The sequence below is a fragment of the Colletes latitarsis genome, chromosome 8, assembly GCF_051014445.1.
Source record: "Colletes latitarsis isolate SP2378_abdomen chromosome 8, iyColLati1, whole genome shotgun sequence".
Taxonomy (NCBI): domain Eukaryota; kingdom Metazoa; phylum Arthropoda; class Insecta; order Hymenoptera; family Colletidae; genus Colletes; species Colletes latitarsis.
Window position 1 is genome coordinate 20,531,724 of NC_135141.1, and position 23,264 is coordinate 20,554,987.

A 23,264-nucleotide genomic window follows, 5' to 3' on the forward strand; every position below is an offset into this window, starting at 1 on the left:
TTAGAAAATCAACGAATTTCTTATCGATTTACTGTTCTCTGTAGGTGAAAGTTCATTTTCTTTCCTTTAGGAATTCAGAACGATTAAATAATAATCACTTTCGTTGTGAATGTTTTTGCAATTTTAAATCGTGAATGAGAAAAAGTTTATTGGTACAGTGAACTAATCAATTTTATTTATTATTCTAATGTTTGGAAATTAAATTCTTTGCTCTTTATCCTTTTAATTATATTGTAATAATTCTGATTTACATTTAAAATTTGTCTTGAGTTTGCAAAAAAGAAAAATATGATTAATACCTAAACCAGAATTAAAATTCTGCATCCCAAGGGGTTGATATCCCCAGTAATTTTAATATTTCTAAATTTTATATACGTGCAAAATTTCGAGAAGTAAAAATTTGTTTTCTCACAATTCGAATCCAATAAGTTCAACAAGAATCGAAACAAATCAGTGACGCGATATATATTCGTCGAAATTGGCGTTTCTTTCGCAACGTTCAATGATTTATTTCGATTCGACGTACAATGGCGGCCGCGCGTCGGACTTAACGAGACATTGTACGCGTTGAATTATGAGTAACGCGGTTCTTAATTCAAATTTTTGTATAGAAATTCGACGAATTTAACGAGTCACGAATATTTATGGTTCGCCTTTTTATCGTCTGGCTCGTTGTACGGAACCGCCCACGCGATCTGAACGATATTAACGCGTACACGACGTGAAAAGAGCCGTGTAAAACCTTTGCACGACTAGATAAAAATCGTTAAACGACGTATTGACCCTACGCGACCGACGAGGCCATCGTTTGATCTCATCGATACCTAATTTAAAATCCCTGGAGCCCGATGACGAAACGTCACCGACAAAGGAGACAAAATACAGCGTCCTCGATGGCTCAAAGATGTCTTTGTAAAGTTACTTAAGTATCTCTAATAGGACGTAATTTATGGCACTTTTAAGCATATCTTTTCGAGCACTTTTATTCAGAAAGTTAAGATTCGTCATTTAAAAAGGATTTGCTAATATATAAATTTAAAAATTAAAATTTCTTATTCATAAACATTAATAACGAAGGGCTAATAATAGTAATAAATTGTGAACAAAGTAATTTAGGAATTGTTTTGTTCTGCTAACTGTATATGCATATATTTCTCTGATTTATTATATTGATTCTAGTGACAGTTTTTTGAGACTATTGCACTGTTAAAAATTTTGAGATAGCAAACATTAAAGGACTGAATTTGCCTTGATTGATCGCTTCGACCGATTCTACTCGAGTTGCTTAAATTCCCTATCAAGCACAAAACATCGTACGACGATCATTTATTATTCCACCGAAGTATTTTCGCGTAGGAACGCGATGCGATAAAATCTATCAGATACGTTCCTCGAGATACACTTCTGGGCTCGCTCATGCGCGAAATCATCATCGGGGGGTTTTTTTTAGATCGAGCGAATCATTAATAACTATGCTCGATGAGGCTCCGTGAGGCGGTGGCATTGATTTCGTTTCGAAAGCGAGATTAGCTTAAACTAAATGAAATGAGCTTAAACTAAACCATCTCGTTAAATTAATAATTCGTTGGATCGATGTACGTGATATTTTCTGTCTGAGAGAAACTTTTGCAAAATTATATGTTGCTTCTTATTTATTTAGAATTTTTCTGTATTTCAAAACTATTAAAACGATTCAAATTTTAATTTGTTATGAGGTGTATTAAATTTAAATCAGACCAATTAAGAATATGAAACCACACTTTGCTAATAACAAATATTATCTGAATATTAATATGAGTAAATATGTGAGCAAAAATTACATGATGTGAAATCGGACAGTTCTCGTTATAATGTGAGAGAAGAGGATAAAACAAAAAGAAATACATATATATATGGGCAACCGGAAAGTAATGTCTTTTTACATCAAATTTAAACAAATAAATTTTTTAACAAGTTTAGAATCAAATTTAGAAATTTAGAATCAATTATGTAATTGTCCTTGTTACCAACAATCTTGAAAATTTGCACATTAGATGGCAAAAGGTTGTTGATAACGGGGGTGATTACATCATTGATTAGAAATAAAAAATTGTTAAAAATTTATTCCTTTGAATTTAATGTAAAAAAACATCACTTTCAGGCCTCTCAATATACAGGGTGTTCGGACACTCCTGGGAAAAATTTTAATGGGAGATTTTAGAGGTCAAAATAAGACTAAAATCAAGAATATTAATTTGTTGATGGAGATTTCGTTAAAAGGTTATTAACGTTTAAAGTTTCGCTCGTACTGAATTTTTTTCTAGAAAGTGGGTAGCATTTCGGGGGTAGGTGTATTCACCAAAAATTATTGTAATTGACCCTCGCAACTGAAAATAATTTTTTTAGAACGATTTGAAAAATTTTTTTTTCGTCAAAAAATTCAGGCACTACCCCCTGTCGATTTTTCTTAAACAATCGTTTTTCATTTTTAATAAATTTGGTTGACGCTGTACAGAAAAGTTGTTTAATACTTTTTTATAGGTATCCATGAGCTCTACTTCAGAAAAAAATTTCAATGAGATACGTTCACTATTATAGGAGTTACGGTTATTTGAAAATTGGACCATTTTTATGTGGTTTTTCTGATTTTACGGGGTCAAAGGACAACTTTTTCATTATTGTTAAAATTTCTATATATTCTACACTAAAATACGCGTTGTTTGCTTTTTTAAACATTAAAATCGTCCAATCCGTTCAGGAGTTATGGTGTTTTAAAGATACGCATGAAATTTCGGGGAACGATTTCTGGCCTGAAATTAGATTTTCGGTAAGGAATTTTTTTCTCGAAAATGCGTGGGATTTCGGGGGTATGTGTAATGACCAAAAATGATTGTAATCGACTCTTGCAACCGAAAATAATTTTTTTCAGAACAATTTGAAAATTTTTTTTTGCCAAAAAATTTCAGCACCTATCCGAATTTTTTTCTCGAAAGTGGGTAGGAATTCAGGGATATGTCTATTCACCAAAAATGCTTATAATTGACCCCTCCAACCAAAAATAATTTTTCCAGAACTATTTGAAATTTTTTAATTTAATTCGTTAATAACTTTTTAATGAAGCCTCAGTCAAAAAATTGATATTCTTGATTTTCGCCTTATTTTCGCCTCTAAAATCTCCCATTAAAATTTTTTCCAGGGGTGGCTGAACACCCTGTATATTGTTCAGCTGGTTAGTATATCAGCCACATGTAATATTATGAACAGTATATCCACGTTCATATATCATTTTAATGTATCATTATTGAAATTTGAATTCGTGGTAACATTATTTAAAGTGGAACGAATTTGCAATTATTTCCAATTTCGTTTGTATATGCAAGTATTTATCATGTTAACAATTGATATCATTTTAGTAGTTTTTAAATAGAGAAAATATAAAAATACACGTGAGTCTTGGTCGACCCGTTAGAGTGAATAAAAATAATTTGATGATCAATTTTAAATTATAAATAATGGTAAAAAATATTTAACTACAATAAAAAAATTCACGTAAGTCTCAGTCGACCTGTTGGATTGAATTAAAATAATTTGACGACTAATTTTATATTCCTAAAAATAGTAAAAAATATTTTACTACGAAAAATAATACACGTAATACAATTACTACAAAAAAATATACGTAAGCCTGAATCGACAGTTTGAAGTAAATAAAAATAATTCGACGATGAATTTAAAATCATTTAAAATGGTAAAACATATTTTACTATAAAAAATAAATACCTGTTGGAGCAAATAAAAATAATTTGTCCCTCGATAAGCTCATTTTAAAAATCAAATGCTTACACAATAAAAGTAAAATCATAAAATGAAAGGATATACACTCACCCTGCTCGCACTCGTCGATGTCCTCTGAGCAATCCACCCCCTTGTAACCCGTCGCGCAGGAGCAAGTGAAGGATCCGTTGATGGGGCTGGTGTCACAGATCGCACCCTCGTGACAGGGGTTCGAGGTGCAGGCGTCGTCTAAATGGCACAGGAGCCCTGCAACGAACAGACCCAGCGATTTATCTTACGATCGTGTTACGGTCGAACGAAAAATCCACGCGCAAAATCCAACCGCGTCTGCCGCCATTTTGAAGGGGCCTCTCTGTTAATGCCGCGGGTTGCGTGCGTTTCTAGGACAAAAGTGTCGATCGTCGAGCGCCAAACACGGCGGCGACCGCCAAAGATGGACATCATTAAGGCTTGTATCCGCTCGGTTCGCGTAACCTGGCCAGAAAAGTTACGCTCGAGGATCGCAGAAGAGCCGAGAGACGCCGTAGGAGAACGGTGACAAATCCCCCAGAGCGTCTAACGTTCGTCGATCCGCGGTTCGCGTTCGGTAAATTACTGGAAACTCTCGCGAACGTATACGATAAGTCGATCTAATTGCTCCGTGCAGCGTACCACGCGATGGAAATTCAAGGAATTCCGATTGGAATTGCTTGGAACGACGATGATGCGCGTTGGAGCTTATCCCTTCGCTGCCATGAGTTTCATTTCGTCGGGGGATTGGCAAAGATCGGTGTTATTTCGTTCGAATTTGTACTCTTTCTTTAAAAATTTGCGGTATCTTTATGAGAGGGGAAAATTTGTTAACTTTTTTAAAATTGGTCTTGTGAGAATATTTTAGAACTCTAATATTTTATTTTTATTTTATTTTATTTATCTATTTGTATTTGACAATTTTTAACTTTTTTGAAACTGGTTTGTAGAGTAGATATCTTAGAACTCTAATAATATTAATTCCTTGGAAATAGTTGCAGCTTTTATTACGCTATGTACTTAGTTGAAGTATTAAAATGGCACCCAATTACTTTTGATTATACCAATTAAATATTTTTGTATTATAATATAGGTTATAGAAATTGAAACTTGTCCATCCACTGTCACAAATTTCATTTCGTTCTAACTTGTACTCTTTCTTTAAAAAGATGGTACTTTTGTAGGGGGAAAAATTTTTAACAACTTTTTTAAAACTGGTCTTGCAGAGAGGATATGTTGGAACTCTAATAATATTGATCCCTAGGAAATAGTTGTCACTTTTATTAAGTAAAGTATTTATAGTGCATAATTTGACATTCTAATATCAAAGTTTCTTTTTGTTCGAAATAAAAATGACACCCAATTTCTGTTAATTTTTGAGTGAATTATTGGGACCACTCTGCAAGTTTAAATTAATAATTTTTTCATGTATGTCAATGTAATTTTTTGATAATTTATGCAATCCCCCATTAGTTCAATATTTTTGTATTATGTATACCCATTCCTACCATGATCGACCAAATGACCAGTCTTTCTTTTTCTCCTTTACGAGGCAACGTATTTCTAATTTTTGCATCATATCTATCTGTTTGATGTTTATTCGTAAGATATTCTTCTCTTTCATGTTAAAAAATTTTTTAATTTTCATCGGATGGAAGATAAAATGCCCTTAAAAATGAATTTTGTGTCGAGTCAATACCATAGTTAATTCCGGAGGAAATAAGTATTTACGAAAATATGACATAGTAATTATGCAAATACCCTGTATACAAATTTAAATTCATCTTTAATTAAATAAACAATTTATGGTCCAGTTATATCATACACTAGTCGTACGATCAGTAGGAATTGCTGAAACTTCTTTGGGTACGTAGCGTAAAAGTAAATTTCAAAATAAACATAGAAGATAGCAAAAATTATAGTAGGTGATATGATCATTAGGTAGAGGATGAAATGCCCTTTAAAACGAGCGTTCGAACAAGTCGATAGCTTTATTAGTTCCGGAGATATGACGATTTTAGTTTCGCGTCGATGCGGTGGCTAGTTTCGGAGATACGAGGTATCATTGCGATCAATGAACTCGCGCGCGCGAAAATAGTAAACAGTGCGTAGTAAATTCTTGGAAATACTACGCCGGAACTAGGTCACGACAGTCACGTACGCGGGGTAGACAAGGAGGTACGACGCGACGCGTCAGACGGAGACAGACATAGTCAAATTAAGAAAAATACCCTTTTACATAAATTACGATATCTCGAAAACGGAAGGTCGTATCGACAAAAACCAAAAACCATTTTAAAGAGGAAGCTTTGCCGCTTCTAACAATGTCTCAATAATTAATAAAACACTAATACTTTCGGAACTGCACGCATCTAAACTTCTAGTATTTTTAATACGCGTTAATAGCCTTCTCTAAGGCGGAGAGTGGAATTTAAAAAATTACCTTTTACATAAATTTTGATATCTCGAAAACGGAAAGTCCGATCGACAAAAACCAAAAACCGTTTTAAAGAGGAAGGTTTGCCGCCGCTAACAACGCCTCGATAATTATTAAAACACTAATAGTTTCGGAACTGCAAGCATTTAAAGTTTTAGTATTTTTAATACGCGTTGATCGACTTTTCTAAGGCGGAGAGCGGAATTTAAAAAATTGTCTTTTACATAAATTTTGATATCTCGAAAACGGAAAGTCCGATCGACAAAAACCAAAAACCGTTTTAAAGAGGAAGGTTTGCCGCCGCTAACAACGCCTCGATAATTATTAAAACACTAATAGTTTCGGAACTGCAAGCATTTAAAGTTTTAGTATTTTTAATACGCGTTGATCGACTTTTCTAAGACGAGGGTGGAATTTAAAAAATTACCTTTTACATAAATTTTGATATCTCGAAAACGGAAAGTCCGATCGACAGAAACCAAAAACCATTTTAAAAGGGAGGCTTTGCCGCTTCTAACAATGGCTCAATAATTAATAAGACACTAATGGTTTCGGAACTGCACGCATCTAAAGTTTAACTATTTTTAATACGTGTTCTAAGACAGTGGAAACTGAAGATTCTCTCTTTTCGTCTTTGCTATACATATATTTCCTACTTATCGAATGTTAACCAGAATTTGGTACCAAATTTTGTCCAGTTTTTTACAAAAAAATATATATCATTGCGACAGACAAGATAGACTACATATTTTTCTCAAAAAACAAACAATATGGATAGAAGTGAATATTGTAAAATTCATTGTTCGTATACTATAAGAAAAGTCGTGAAGTTAAATGGCGCTAAAATAATATTGTGCGTTAGAAATTCTAAACGAAATTTTAAAAACGGTCATTTGACCGATCACGTTAGGTTTAAAGTTAAATGCTTTAAAAGAATCATAAGCAAAATACTTCAGTTGAGATTCAGAGTCCACGTAAGGGTTAATTATATAAACCAAGTATTTTTTTACGCCAATACAAAAGCTGGAAAAATTGTTATTATTGATTTGAAGAGAATAAAATCTCCGGTAAAAATACGAAATTATACAGAAATTGACGTATCATGTTTGGAACGTAGATGATTCAGAGTTATAAAAGGTCTATCCTTTGTTGATTGCTGACACTGGTAGTTTCATATACGGATCTCGATAACGAGACACGTGCGTCTAGGATGTTCATATATAAACCAGAGTAAAGTGCAACGCAGATGCAACGATTGCACCCGCGACTAACTGTAAGTGCGTCCGTACGCGCAAGAAATGGAGCCTCCGGGCTTTAACACGGACTTCCAGATGCCATCGTTTATGCGTACGTACATATTGTAAATCCGTTAACCTCTACGCGTCGTTAAAACTGTTCTGAAACAACCATATCGTAAATCGAATTAACACCGTACCTTATCGACGCTCTGCAGAGATCGTCTAGGAAATTTGTAGATCATTAACGTTCTCTACGAAAGGTAAACGCCATTTTAACTTGGATCATAGTCTGGGAATCGTGGATATTAGAATCGGATTCTCTTATCGAATCGCTATAATTTAATGTTAAGTATCAAGTAAAGTGTATTTGTAAAGTGAAGATTATTCGAGTCTGAATTGTTGTATACAAAATGTGGAAATTAAAATAACAAAGCACTTTAACAAAACTGGATCTTGTTATCGAATCGCAATAATTTAATGTTAAGTATCAAGTAAAGTGTATTTGTAAAGTGAAGATTGTTCGAGTCTGAATTGTTGTATACCAAATGTGGTAAATAAAATAACAAAGCACTTTAAGAAAACTTCGATTTTAGAATTTGTTTGAGTATTTATTTTCGTAACTTCATTAAAATTGATGAGATCTATTCAAATTTATTTTCTTTAACATTTCGACTTGAGAATTAATTGTTTTAATTTTCATAGTTAAATGTCCTATGTAACAAAGTGCTGAGAAAGAAACCAATGATGTACAAAAGAATCTTGAAAATGAGTTTGTATCAGAGACTTATAAAATTTCATATACTTGAATGAAAACAAATTTACTTTTAATCACTCCATATTAACCATATTATTTCTTTATTGGATTTGTTTCTAAGCTACATAATAGTGTGGTTTCTGTTAATTACATTGCATCCTACGTTTCTGAGAATTTGTCAAATTAAACAGATGTTTTTAAAAGTATAAAGGGGTTAAGGAAACCATATACTATGCATTTGTGAGAAGTTGGCTAGCGAGGGCAGCAGAGGGAAAAGGAGAATGCTTTGTTTGCTCCGCCCATCCCCACTCTCGTCGTTTCAGTCAATGGGATCGTGGAAACTAGAGTGGGGAACCAATCAGACCCGCATTCCTTTCACTTGCCAACTTCTCGCTGACACACACTACTTACTCCTTCAATTCGGAAAGAAATGAAAAGATTTCTACAAAAGTTATCACTGGACTGCGGATCTTTATGCAAATTCATACTTGTATTAATAAAATTAGTGAAATGGGAGCTTTGCAGAGCGTCGTCCGAACCCCAAAATATAATAATTCGTATCTTACTTCAACTATTTTTTAAATTTTTGCATATCAAGTATATTCTATGCTTTTTTGAGAATTAAAATTCACCCTAGATACATGAACATCTAGTCATCGCCTAGAAAGGAATATAGTGCCAAAACAAATATGAAAAATACAACTATTTCCATACATTTATTTACTCAATGATATTTGTGATCTTCCAAATATTAATTTCACCAACTTTAAGATCGAAATTTCCGCAAATATTTCCGATACCACCTAGTTCTCACCTACAAAGGAACATAATATCAAAAAATGCAACTATTTCTACACATTTATCTACACAATGATATCTTCAATATTCCAAATATCAATTTTATCAAACTGGAGATCGAAATTTCGGCAAAAAATCGGGATTTCGAGGCCCCGTGGAGTCGGTGGGCCATAGGTCCCCGATTGGGAACCGCTGATTCGACGTTTCCCGGAGATCTTTAGCTGCCGCGGAAAAAGTAGTTCGGCCGGGGCTATCCGGTGGAATCGCAATAATGTCGGGGAGAGAAGAAGGATGCCTGTATTTGGCGATCGTTGTCGGAACGATCGATCTGAAAACCGTCTTCCTCGGCCTCGGGTAGGAAAGTAAGGACAGAAACTCGTTTTCAGTCCTCAAGGTCGTCGCTCGGTAAGGCTAGGCAGCCAGGGGCCTCCGGAATCCCGGGATTCCGAGGGTCCCTTTCTGCGTCCGCGTCATATTGTTGCACGTGCAGATGCCCCGGCTGCCGATGCACTCGCGATGCATAATGACGACACGATTTCCAACCCCGCGGCCTTGTTATCGACCGTAGTCGGCTCTCCGCTAATCGCCGCGATTCGCAGAAAACGCGTTCGCCTCGTCATACCGGGCTTAGCTCGGGTTCTCGTTTCGCCGCGCAAAAGGAAGCATAGTCGACGAGGTCAAAAAATAAATACCGCGGTATTATCGTCTGCGATGTTAGGCAAAATGTAATCCGACCACGCGATAACTTCTGCTAAGTGATTGCGTTCTAATTGCACGGCAATTATGAGGCTTAATGATTTACGATTACGATTACATCGGTGATCGCACGGTAATTATTCTGTAATTGCAATGTATTCATTGGGTGCAATTTGTTAAGTATTTCTTCTGCTCTGGTCTTATTTATCGCAGCGAAGCAGCGATGAATCTTTTTCACAAGTGGGTCCAGCAAAAAAAAAAATTTCGGTGAGCTAATATAATTAATTATAGAAAGCAATGTATTCTTTCAAAATCTTGTTTCTATTTTTTTTTTCTTTTAATTTATATGTGAAAGCAAATGAGTATATTTTAATAATTTTGTGCGTGTTTATTGGGGGCCTGTTTTATTTTGTGCACGTGCAACAAATCTGCAGAATATATTTCTGTCTAATATTTGCACAGTAAAATTGTGTGTTGATTTGTTGCAGTATATTTTGACAATTTTGTGTATGTTTGTTGGGGGCCTGTTTCATTTCGTGCACGTGCAACAAATCTGCAGAATATATTTCTGTCTAATATTTGCAATGTAAAATTGTGTGTGTTGATTTGTAATATTGACAAAAATTAATGAGCTACTGACAATTACGGTGTATTTATTTGTACCAAAAGAATTAAATTTTGATAGATACTTGAAGAAATGCATGATGCGATGAAAATGAATGTTTATTCAGCCTCGAATAGAAAACCACGGTTTTGCAAAACTCCAGTCGAGTAAATATTTTTCTAGCAAAAATCCAGTTAATAACAATTAAATATTTTACAATTTTTACTACAAAAAATCCAGTCGAGTAAATATTTTTCTAGCAAAAATCCAGTAAATAACAATTTTATTACAAATAATAAAATTTTATTACAAATTACAAATGGGTCATTTTCGATAGTCGCATTAAATAATAATTCCCAATTGTCGTTAATTTTTATGAAACATATTTAGAGCATTCTAAACAAGTGAAATTGTAATTTCACAAACCAACAATACACATGTGATGCTGATATGAATGATCGTCGGATACGTGATTAAATTCTACAATATCCAAGTTTTTACCTGTTTTTCCGTAAGTGCACTGACAGTAGAAGCTGCCAACACGGTCAATGCAGGTAGCGCCGTTGAAACAAGCTGCACCTGCGCAATCGTCGATGTTGACGCTGCAGTCGGGCCCGGTCCAGCCATTCACGCAAATGCACGAGTAGCTGCCTGGAGAATTCGTGCACGTGGCACCGTTGTGACACAACGAAGGACGCACGGAGCACTCGTCCACATCCAGCTCGCACTGCGTACCGGTGTACGACGGTGGACAGAGGCAAGAGTACTCGTTCACCCTGTCCATGCAGGTCGCGCCATTTTGGCAGAGATTCCCTGGACAGTCGTCGATGTTTTCCTCGCACTGTTCGCCTCGAAATCCTGAAACATTCAAAATACACACTGTTAAAAGAATTTTATAGCAGCAATAAAAGTAAAACCAATTATTCGTAAACTTTTTTTTTAAATTCGATGAGTTCAATCTCCTAATTGTCGATTATTTGCTCCCTCAGAATATAGACCAGTATTCAGAGGCGAAATACTCGACTCGAAAATGCAATAATTGAAAATAAACATTGCATCGATACTACACGTGGAGTTAATAATGTATTGCATTTGTCAAATTCATAAAATATAAAATATTCGTAAATTTTTTTTAAATTGGATGAGTTCAATTTCGAAATTGTCGATTATTTGCTCCCTCAAAATATAGACCGGTATTCAGAAGCAAAATACTCGACCCGAAAATGCAATGATTAAAAATAAACATTGCATAGATACTACAAGTGGAGTTAATAATGTATTGCATTTGTCAAATTCAAAAAATATAAAATATTCGTAAATTTTTTTTAAATTGGATAAGTTCAATCTCCTAATTGTCGATTATTTGCTCCCTTAGAATATAGATCAGTATTCAGAGGCGAAATACTCGACCCGAAAATGCAATGATTAAAAATAAACATTGCATCGATACTACAAGTGGAGTTAATAATGTATTGCATTTGTCAAATTCAAAAAATATAAAATATTCGTAAATTTTTTTTAAATTGGATGAGTTCAATCTCCTAATTGTCGATTATTTGCTCCCTTAGAATATAGATCAGTATTCAGAGGCGAAATACTCGACTTGAAAATGCAATAATTAAAAATAAACATTGCATCGATACTACACGTGGAGTTAATAATGTATTGCATTTGTCAAATTCAAAAAATATAAAATATTCGTAAATTTTTTTTAAATTGGATGAGTTCAATCTCGAAATTGTCGATTATTTGCTCCCTCGGAATATAGACCGGTATTCAGAGGCAAAATACTCGACTCGAAAATGCAATAATTGAAAATAAACATTGCATCGATACTACACGTGGAATTAATAATGTATTGCATTTATCAAATTCAAAAGGAAATATGAAAACAAGCAAATGGAGTGCAGTCAAAATAAAATCGAAGAATTATAAATTGAGATACTTTTATTCCATTTTTTGCACTTACTTCTTACAGTGAAAAGTAATTTCTGACGTATTATTATTACCAAAGGCACAGTATACATGTAATTTTAAATAAAAAAAATTCGCGAAATGGCAAGTTGCATTCAATTTTATGTTTTCTCTTGGAAATGCATTCGATTCATATTTACGCGGACACGTTTATTAAATCTTTTAGCATTTTAAAATCGTCGTGGACCATTCCATTGCGAAAGTTAACGTTCGCAGCTCGTCGAAAGCAGTTTATGGTCCAGCACGTATCGCTTTACGACCCGATCGTACAACATTGTTTAGACACAGCCTTTTATCAAGGTGGAAAGATTGAAAGACAAACAGAGAATCATGGAGGTAGAAACACGTATGTGCAAGAACTGTACAATATCTCTTACCACCCTGATTATATCGGTGATCGTTGCGGTCATAAAGAGAAGTCATTACTCTGCTATGTTGCCGTGTAGGTCTTGTATACTCTTCGAAGAAGAAAAAAAAAGGAATTGTTATATTAAAGCGAATCTACAGATACACGAGGTTTTATTGTTCCACGAGTTTATGGCTGGATCGAAGGAGGGAGAGGCAAAAGGATACTCGACTGAAACGCTAGAGATAAAGAGATAGACCTTGATAACCGTGAAAACGATAGCTCAATGTACCGAACGACCTCTGAGTAAAAGCCGATCCCCATCATTGATATTCTTCGCTGAAATCGTTCCAAGTTGCCTCGCGGAGTCAGTTCAATTTTATTGACGAAATTAGAAACGAATTTTGGTAGAACTACTATAAGTACACTGTTAGAATATACAGGGTGTTCAGCCACCCCTGGGAACAATTTTAATGGGAGATTCTGGAAGCCAAAATAAGAGGAAAATCAAGAATATCAATTTCTTGACTGAGGCTTCGTTAAATTATTACAAAATTAAATTAAACAATTTCAAATCTTTCTGAAAAAATTATTTTCCGTTGCAGGGGTCGATTACAATCATTTTTGGTCATTACACATACCCCTGAAATCCTACCCACAATCGAGAAAAAAATTTCAGTAGGTGGACAAATTTGTCGACAAAATTAAAAAATTTCAAATCGTCTTGGAAAAACTATTTTCGGTTGCGGGGGTCAATTACAATCATTTTTGGTCAATAGACGTACCCCCGAAATTCTGCGCATTTTCGAGAAAAAAATCAGTACTGGCGGAACATTAAACGTTAATAACTTTTTAACGAAGCCTCCATCAAGAAATTTGTATTCTTGATTTTCGTCCTATTTTGGCCTCTAGAATCTCCCATTACAATTTTTCCCAGGGGTGGCCGAACACTCTGTATGTGGGAGAACACGAAGAAGACAAGGTAATATGTTAATTAGTACAATACAAAACATATGGAAATGAATTCCAATTTCTATGCAGGGGCACGAAAGATCTTGTATAGCTACGATCATAAAAGTTGCAAGGTTTTGATTAAAATAAGAAAAACAGTCTTTGGAATCATCCATGCAAAATGATAACATTTGTAAGGAAATTTCATTAATGGTTTATATTGTATTTGAAAATTTGAAAAAATCTCAATTATAATTTTTGAATTATATGTATTTAAAAAGAGTTAAAAAAGGAATGTAAAGCTCTGAGATGAATCTTTCACTGGAAAATCGAGTGTGGGAATGGAACCCAAATTGGTAAGCAAATGGATCGACAAAACATAGATGATCGAGCACTGTGCACGGCGGAACAAAATCCTAACCGTTAAACCGAACAAGTTTGCACTCGAGAGAAATTTCTCGATGCAAGAACGCGATACCCTTTAATTAAAACGAAAACTATCGTGACACCTCGAGACCTCGAGGAAAAACGTCTGCATAGGAAAGAACCGAGCTACTAGGAGAACGACAATGGTCGATGTAGCGTGACAATGAATTATTAGCAGCCTGAAAACTCTTCTTGCCTCGCGGGGCGTTCTTTTTGCTGACCAATGGCGGCGGGAGCAAAGCAAACACTTAAAATCTACGGCTGGTACATCGGTTTTACTCGTCGTTCGATAGAGGGAAAATTTTATTCTGGAATACAATGTAGTTTCCTATTATTTAGCAAAGTAAACACTTTAAATTTTACTCGTCATTTGATACAGGGAAAATTCTATTCTGTAATACGATAAAATAAAATTAAAACAGTCAAGTAATTCCCTATTATTTAGATTCGAAATGATTTCACTTGGGTCTGGGTTAGGCAAGATTTTGGTTAAAATAAAAGAAACAGTCTTTGGAATCATCCATATAAAATGATAACACTTATAAGAAAATTTCAGTAATAGTTTATATTGTGTTTGAGAAATAAGGCTTCGAAAGAATCTCAATTATAATTTTTGAATTATATGTATTTAAAAAGTGTTAAAAAAGAAATGTAAAGCTCTGATGAATCTCTCTTAATTCCCTTAATTCTCTTAATTCAAGTAATTCCCTATTATTTAGACTCGAAATGACTTCTCTTGGGTCTCTTCGGCTTTGCATCCGTAATTTACATTCGAGATTGCTCTTGGAACAAAAGCGAACAAGGAAATCCGGGTGATATTTCGCAGTCGATGGAAGAAGACGTCTTTCTCTGTTTAGTGGATAGCAAAACACATACACACGCGTCCACTTTCCTTCCGCTCTTATCTATCGGTATCAGTTGCTCGACCAGCGATGCATACCTGGCCCGCGAACCATAGTTACCAACTCTAATGGCGCGCATAATTTATGCTCGATAGAGCGGTTAACTAAACTTCCTATGCATCTGCACTGGTTCGCGAGGCGTACACACGTCGCTGACGTGAGCTAGAGTTTCGTTCCGGAATGAAAAAGTTCCCGAAGCCCTATACGTATGTATAAACCACGGCCACGACGTTATTATACCGGGGCCCCAACAAAGAGGGGCGGGTAACATTAATATTAAAGCGATGCAAAAGTAAATCGGCCGTTTCGCGTGCGCCATTATCCGACCGGGGAACATAACGCCGGGTATTCTGCGCCCGGTTCTCAGAAATAATTTTACAGTCGAATCTTAACTAACGTGTTCGGCGTTTTAATATAAATATACGACAAAAGGGATCACGATCCTCGATTCACCATAGGCGAATCGTAAATTCCACGCGAACATGTTTCCAGCGGGGTCTTCGATAGGAAATACGTTTCTTATTAATTTTTACAGCAAACAAAATTTAAACAGTGGTAAATAAAATTCCTATCTTACAATTAAATAGACAAAATTTTAAAGCACTAATACGGCGTCGTTTTTTGAATATTTACATTTTCTGGGATTTAAAATTCTTCGAACTGAATTTTAAAAATTGTAGGAATTTCTAAATTTTTATATTTTATCTGTGCATTTCTTATGGGACTTATGTAACGTGTAAAATGCTAAATTTTTTTTATTAAAATCGATTCTCATCAATTTTTACCTGGTAATAAAATTGAAACACTTTGGAAAATACAATTCCTATTTTAAAATTAAATAGACAAAATTTTAAAGCACTAATACGGCGTTGTTTTTTGAATATTTACATTTTCTGGGATTTAAAATTCTTCGAACTGAATTTTAAAAATTGTAGGAATTTCTAAATTTTTATATTTTATCTGTGCATTTCTTATGGGACTTATGCAACGTGTAAAATGCCAAAATTTTTTTTATTAAAATCGATTCTCATCAATTTTTACCTGGTAATAAAATTTAAACAGTGGTAAATACAATTCCTATTTTAAAATTAAATAGACAATTTTAAAGCACTAATACGGCGTCGTTTTTTGAATATTTACATTTTCTGGGATTTAAAATTCTTCAAACTGAATTTTAAAACTTGTAGGAATTTCTAAATTTTTATATTTTATCTGTGCATTTCTTATGGGACTTATGCAACGTGTAAAATGCCAAATCTTTTTTATTAAAATCGATTCTCATCAATGTTTACCTTATAAGAAAATTTAAACACTTTGGTAAATACAATTCCTGTTTTAAAATTAAATAGACAAAATTTTAGAGCACCAATGTGATATTGCTTTTTGAATATTTATATTTTCTCGTACATTGGGTTTTAAAATTCTTTGAGATTTAAAAAATTATATGAATAATAAGTTTTTATATTTTATTTGTGCACTTGTAATAGGATTTATGGACTGTGCAAAATGCCAATTTTTCGTTATTAAAATAAGATTATAGTACTTTAAGAATTGTATGAATTTCTAAATTGTTTTAAATTTTATTTGTGCATTTATCAGGGGGCTTATGGACCATGTAAAATGCTAAATTTTTTTTATTGAAATCGATTTCATGCGCAACAGAGGGTACCATCGGGGCTTCGCGACCGAATTTTAGCAGAGATTCGAAACTGGAATCTTTCAAGGAGGTTTCCCTTCTTGAGTTACCGGATTACTGGGACCCTACACGCTACCGTGAGATTTTTACATCGTAAAATCGAGATTATGATACTTCTCCGCCCATGAATTTACACGGCCACTGTTTTATTATTATTAAACGTCTTTATTAAGCACACGTGGGGCCATATACGTTAATATATGTAACGATAAAGTATAAATAGATTGCGTAAAAATGTAGAAAGAATGTTCTACAAAAGATTTTCCCATGCATTTTATTTATAAGTTTCGGCCATTACATTTTATAGTCCTCGGTTGCAGAAGAAAACACTATAAAGTACGTATTTTAAGAAATATAAATTTATGAGATAATATAAATTTACGTTTTATGCAAGTACTTTTGTACGTTTCTTCTTTTTTAAATCCATTGGTTATTTAATATTAATATTATTTAAGTTCATTGTTCCATAGAATTAAATCAAAATTTATATAAATCATTACCCATATATATAACTTGTGTATAAATCACACTAAAGACAACAATAATATCTAATGATCCAAATATACAAATAAAATACTTAAAAAAAAAAGAACATTGTCAACTAATTATTTTTCATGAAACTATCATTAGAATTAATATTCTAGAAATTCTGGAAAAAATAGTGTAATAATTTTCTTACGGTTGGAAATGACTGAAACAATTCCAGGTTCGATATCTGTTCCCTATATTCATAAGACTCGAAATGCAAAATGGCGTCCGTAAAATCAAACCTCGAATTGCAAAATTGAACTTAACCTGGAATACTTTGCAAGGATGCTGAGACAAAATGGAGTCGATGGAATATTGACCGGCGCTTAATTTTCGTTCCACCTATTCCGCAAGAAAGAAAATTCCAGGCGATGGAAGAAAAACTCAGGCTATTCGTGTTCAACGGTAGGAACGGGGAACAAGAAACGCGGAGGCGAGGAACCTACGCCGCCACGGTTCCGTGCCGAATCGATTGTCGTTAATATCGATACCAGCCAGGACAAAAGGAACCCTTCGAGTTACCCTGAAACATCCACGTATTTGCAGGATGATCCGTTCCGTGTTCATACTCGCGTCCATTCATCGCCTCGTTCCTCCCTTTTTGCATCGTGCTTCCAACAAAGAGCGTCCAAAAAAAAAACTGTCAACCCTCTGTCGATGAAATATAACCATCGTGTAACTAATAAAGTGACCACGCGAAGTGTCGATGAGAAAATTAGTCGATCTAAAAAGGTAGAACCAGAAGTGGACAATGATCTACTCAATGTATGTAATTGTACTTGTATTTTTTCACTTCTTCGTAAAGGGTGTTTATCCCTCAAATAAATAAATAAATTCTAGAGTCTTTTTAATTTATAATAGAAAATCTATTCGAAACTAAATATTTCCAACCACAATATTTAATAACAAATAAACTTTTTTTATTATGTGGTAATTTTTAAAATTTTAATAGTGTATTTTAATTCTTGAACTGTTTAATATAATTCATTATTAATAATTTGGGTCTTTCGCAATTATTTAGTTTTTGAAATTAAATAACCGTGAAATACCAAAGAATATAGATATCGTGACTAATAATAAATCGAGTCCTCAGCTTCTATAATTGATGACCTAGTCATCGATAACAACCCTAACGTGCATTAACGCATAGCCAAAACGTACACCCATTTTGATCGAGAAAATACGTGCAAAGACAAATATGAAAATTTCAATATTCATCACAGTAGTGCCCCTCCCACGACTGAGGCCTGTAAAAGCCACGAACGGACCCTTTAGGCCATGAAAGAAAAATCCCTGAGCACAAGTATGCATATAAATACGGATCGCACCCTTCGTGAGGCTGCAAGTGTTTAAAAAGGATCCCGGTCTCCCCCACTAATGACGAGAGCTTATTTCCATAAGGGACGACCCTCTTCTTCCCGGAATTCTGCCAAACCCTCGAGGCAGGGCCTGTGTATCGTGTTCCAAACGGCGGAGCGGGCATAATGGGGCCCCGGGGCCCGCGCGTAGACCGCTAATAGAAAAGTAGCAGATCGACCGCGATGATTCGCGAGTACGAATAAAAGGAAAAAAGAAATATCAAGCCACGAACGGACGGAGATTACGCGAGCTGGAAGCCCGTGTGGGTGCGATGGACAAGTAGGGAACGGGCTCCACCACTTATAAATCAACTTGGACGAAGGCCCATAATTGCAATTGTTCATGAGCCTCACCCCAGATACGAACGTTCCGCAGAGCCGTGTGCGTGTGAATCTGTGCCGGGTTTCTGGTGGGTGTCTGGGTGCGTGCGCGGGGCCCTATTCGACGAAGGATACGTATCCGTTACTTCGTTACAGATGCAGGGCCGTAACGAGCGGAACACCGGTATAAATTCTGCCCCGGCTCTGTTCCCTTTTCTCCCTCTGCTCTTTTTCGGCGACTCGAACACCGCTCGAATATCGCCCCCGCCCACCCTTCTTTCTCCGAGAAGGCTAGGAGAAGACTGTACAATGTTCAGAAATTAACTCTTATCGAGTTATTCGAGTGTTCGAAACCGAATATATTTCGAGGAATTTTTGTCATGAGTCGCGAGCAACGGGGATTTCAGATTTTTGTTGGTACAACTGACGACTAGTTAGAGAGATGTGAGGTTAGGTTTGAGTTAGGGCACGAGAGTACGTGTTAGGTTATGTTACCACGTGGGTATAAATGTTGTAAAAATTTAATGCTTTATTCTTTGATTACAATGAGCATTGGGTTAAAATGTTCTTTTTGGTTTGATTTGGTTAGGTTAGGTTAGGTATTGCTTGAAATGGTCACAAGCTCCAAAAGACTGTCAATGATTAACACTAGATTTCTAGACATTTTGTATTGAAATACCTCCTTTAAAAAATTAAGATACAGGTTTTGAATCATAACATAAATTTCTAACAAATGATATTTACGAGTTTCATGGCATTAAATATTGAAACTAAGGGAGTTGAGGTTATGTTACCACGTGCTACCATTAAGTGTTGCGAAACTTAATGCTTTATTCTTTGATTACAATGAGCATTGGGTTAAAATGTTCTTTTTGGTTTGATTTGGTTAGCTTAGGTTAGGTATTACTTGAAATGGTCACAAGCTCCAAAAGACTGTCAATGATTAACACTAGATTTCTAGACATTTTGTATTGAAATACCTCCTTTAAAAAATTAAGATACAGGTTTTGAATCATAACATAAATTTCTAACAAATGATATTTACGAGTTTCATGGCATTAAATATTGAAACTAAGGGAGTTGAGGTTATGTTACCACGTGCTACCATTAAGTGTTGCGAAACTTAATGCTTTATTCTTTGATTGCAATGAGCATTGGGTTAAAATGTTCTTTTTGGTTTGATTTGGTTAGGTTAGGTTAGGTATTGCTTAAAATGGTCACAAGCTCCAAAAGACTGTCAATGATTAACACTAGATTTCTAGACATTTTGTATTGAAATACCTCCTTCTAAAAATTAAGATACAAGTTTTTAATCATAACATAAATTTCTAACAAATGATATTTACGAATTTTATGACATTAAATATTGAATCTAAGGGAGTTGAGGTTATGTTACCACGTGCTACCATTAAGTGTTGCGAAACTTAATGCTTTATTCTTTGATTGCAATGAGCATTGGGTTAAAATGTTCTTTTTGGTTTGATTTGGTTAGGTTAGGTTAGGTATTGCTTGAAATGGTCACAAACCCTAAAAGACTGTCAATAATGAACACTAGATTTCTAGACATTTTGTAGTGAAATACCTCCTTTTAAAAATTAAGATACAGGTTTTGAATCATAACATAAATTTCTAACAAATGATATTTACGAGTTTTGACATTAAATATTGAATCTAAGGGAGTTGAGGTTATGTTACCACGTGCTACCAATAAGTGTTGCGAAACTTAATGCTTTATTCTTTGATTGCAATGAGCATTGGGTTAAAATGTTCTTTTTGCTTTGATTTGGTTAGGTTAGGTTAGGTATAGCTTGAAATGGTCACAAACCCTAAAAGACTGTCAATAATGAACACTAGATTTCTAGACATTTTGTAGTGAAATACCTCCTTTTAAAAATTAAGATACAGGTTTTGAATCATAACATAAATTTCTAACAAATGATATTTACGAGTTTTATGACATTAAATATTGAATCTAAGGGAGTTGAAGTTATGTTACCACGTGCTACCATTAAGTGTTGCGAAACTTAATGCTTTATTCTTTGATTGCAATGAGTATTGGGTTAAAATGTTCTTTCAGGTTTGATTTGGTTAGGTTAGGTAATGTATTGCTTAGAAAGTGTCCACAAGTTATTAAACTTAATGCTTTATTTTGTGATTGCAATGGGTATTCAGTTCAAATGTTATTTTAGGTTTGGTTTAGTTAGGTTAGGTATTGCTTAAAATGTCCACAAGCTCCAAAAGATTGCCAATGGTTAACCCTACATTTCCAAACATTTTTTTATCGAAATACTTCTCTTTAAAAATAAAGATTAAATACGGAATCTGAGACCTATTAAAATGCCTGCTTCCCTAAATCTAGCATTGAGAGCCACTGTTGCAGAGGGCTGAAATTCCCCAGACCCGGCAGGAAGCTGCGTCTGGAGGCCCAGTTTTTAGCGTTAACGAGTCCTTCGACACGCGACAACGTTCAGACGTCGATCGTTAACAAAATGGCGCGTCACCTTGCGCTAGGTGCGCGCTTAGCGTCGTAGTTCAAAGACCGCGGGGCTAGATACCGGTCAATTATGTTCACGGTTCCGTAAGTTCCGCCTAATGGACGTGGCGGCCGACAAAAAACCATAGTATATTTATCGTTATTTCGAGTCTGGCCGTGTAATGATGGGAAACGACCGTTCGAGGGTATCCTTTTCGTAGCTGAAGAGGATACCGCGAGCGCGCCGAGCAAGGTCGGGCACTCGAACTGGAATTTCGAGAATCCTGTAAAGCGCTGGCAATTAGTCGGCGGTTCAGGGTACTTGGAATGATTTCATTCACCTTCTCGAGGAACCAAGAGAGTTTCGAACCAACGGGGAAAAGAGAAAAAATAAGAGATCGGAGCTACGTGGACCGCCCCAATCGCTGGCAGACCCGTCTGTGGAACGTTTCGACAGAATCCACCCGGGTTTCGACCTGCTTCCAGGGGAGCCACGACCCGCGCACGCCTAGGGAAAAAGGGAAAAGACACGCGTCGGCGGTTCTCACGTTGAAAAAAACGCTATGGAAACCCTTTGACCCCGGTTGCAGCGCTGTGGCTTCCTTACCACGAGGATATCGTTCTGTTTCCTCCAAACTAGGAAGCGTCCTTCCGATCCGTAACGCGTAACGTGACGCCATTGTTCGCCTAGGGAAACGATGAAATTTCAAAAAAAAACAGTCGAGATCCAACGTTTCTCTCCGGTTGGACGAAAATTCTCGATCGTCTCGTTCCGGAGCTCTACGAACTCAGAGCCTTTTCCTAATTGCGCAAAGGATCCATCGTCTCTCTCGATCTCGTTGCCCCGCGGTACACGTCTGTCCTCTTTCACCTTTCTCCAAGCATCTCGTAGACTCTGTCTCTGTTCGTTCGTCGTGCACCGCTCTCCCAATCGTACGCGATCCGTCTCTCTCTCGGCCTCACCTTTTCTCTTTCCCTCTGTCACTGATCCACCCCCACCCCGGACTCCCACTATTCCCTCATTCACTCCTTCCTTTCTCAGATCTATCTCCGCGCGGCTCGCCCTTCTCCCCCCCACGACCACGGGGCGCTCTCTCGTTTTCTCTACCCCTCTGTCCTTCTCTCTCTCGCTCGACGGGGCAACACACAGTGCCTCTCAGCCGGGCAGAGGTGTGGCAACGTCGCTGGAGCGGGTGTGCGTCGGCCGCAGGCCATGTGGTGGGGACTGTGGGAAAATTCTCATGCCGCCGACTGTGTCGGGGCCAGCGGCGCTCAATCGGTGGCGCCCTGGCCCCCGGGGAACCCGACTTCCTGCTTTCACGCTCCAACAGCGTTTCACCGTGTGCGCAAAAACACCCATAATTAGGGGCGTCGCGAGAAAATCCGACGATGGGACCAGCTTTGGCGAAATCGTTTCCCTTCTGCGATCACCCAGCCCTCTTAAGGATCTAACCATTATAGACAACTTACTGCTAATTATTAACTCTTTGCACTCGTATTTATTTATATTATTTTATATATACACACGCACATTTAAGCAGACTCTAAAAGAAAACATTGTAACAAGAGTCCCTGGATGTAAATATATGTACAATAATGAAATGTACGATGGCGACTATATGGCGTATTGTATTGGTAATATATGTTGCTACAATAGTTAGAATAAAACTTTGTGGAGTACAAAGTCAGATATTTCCTTTTTAATCTCTTCAGGGATACTAACTGATATGTATACATTTAGTACTTAAGTTATTTTGAATATTACATCGTAATAGTAACCACTAGAGTTATGAATATTCATAGGTAAATTGATGGACGTTGTGGGTGAATGTCAATTCGCATTTTTGTTTATTACGAACAAAATAATTTGGTCCTGAAGAGGTTAATTTTACAAAACTACTAATTAAATAAAGAAAATATTGATTGATAATATTCGTGGACGCTTCTACCTCGCTATAGGCCCCAAACGTTAAACTTTC

General features: G+C 35.9%; 1 protein-coding gene across 3 annotated transcripts in view; it reads right to left on the reverse strand.

Moving 5' to 3' along the window:
* The window catches only part of N (neurogenic locus Notch protein), a 427,418-nt gene that overhangs the window by 153,743 nt on the left and 250,411 nt on the right, over nt 1–23,264 (reverse strand). For all 3 annotated transcript variants that reach the window (XM_076770843.1, XM_076770842.1, XM_076770844.1), the window contains 2 exons: nt 10,812–11,168; nt 3,865–4,020 (listed from right to left, as the gene is read on the reverse strand). In XM_076770843.1, the coding sequence (XP_076626958.1) occupies nt 3,865–4,020; nt 10,812–11,168 (513 nt within the window). The remainder of the gene's footprint in view (nt 1–3,864; nt 4,021–10,811; nt 11,169–23,264) is intronic.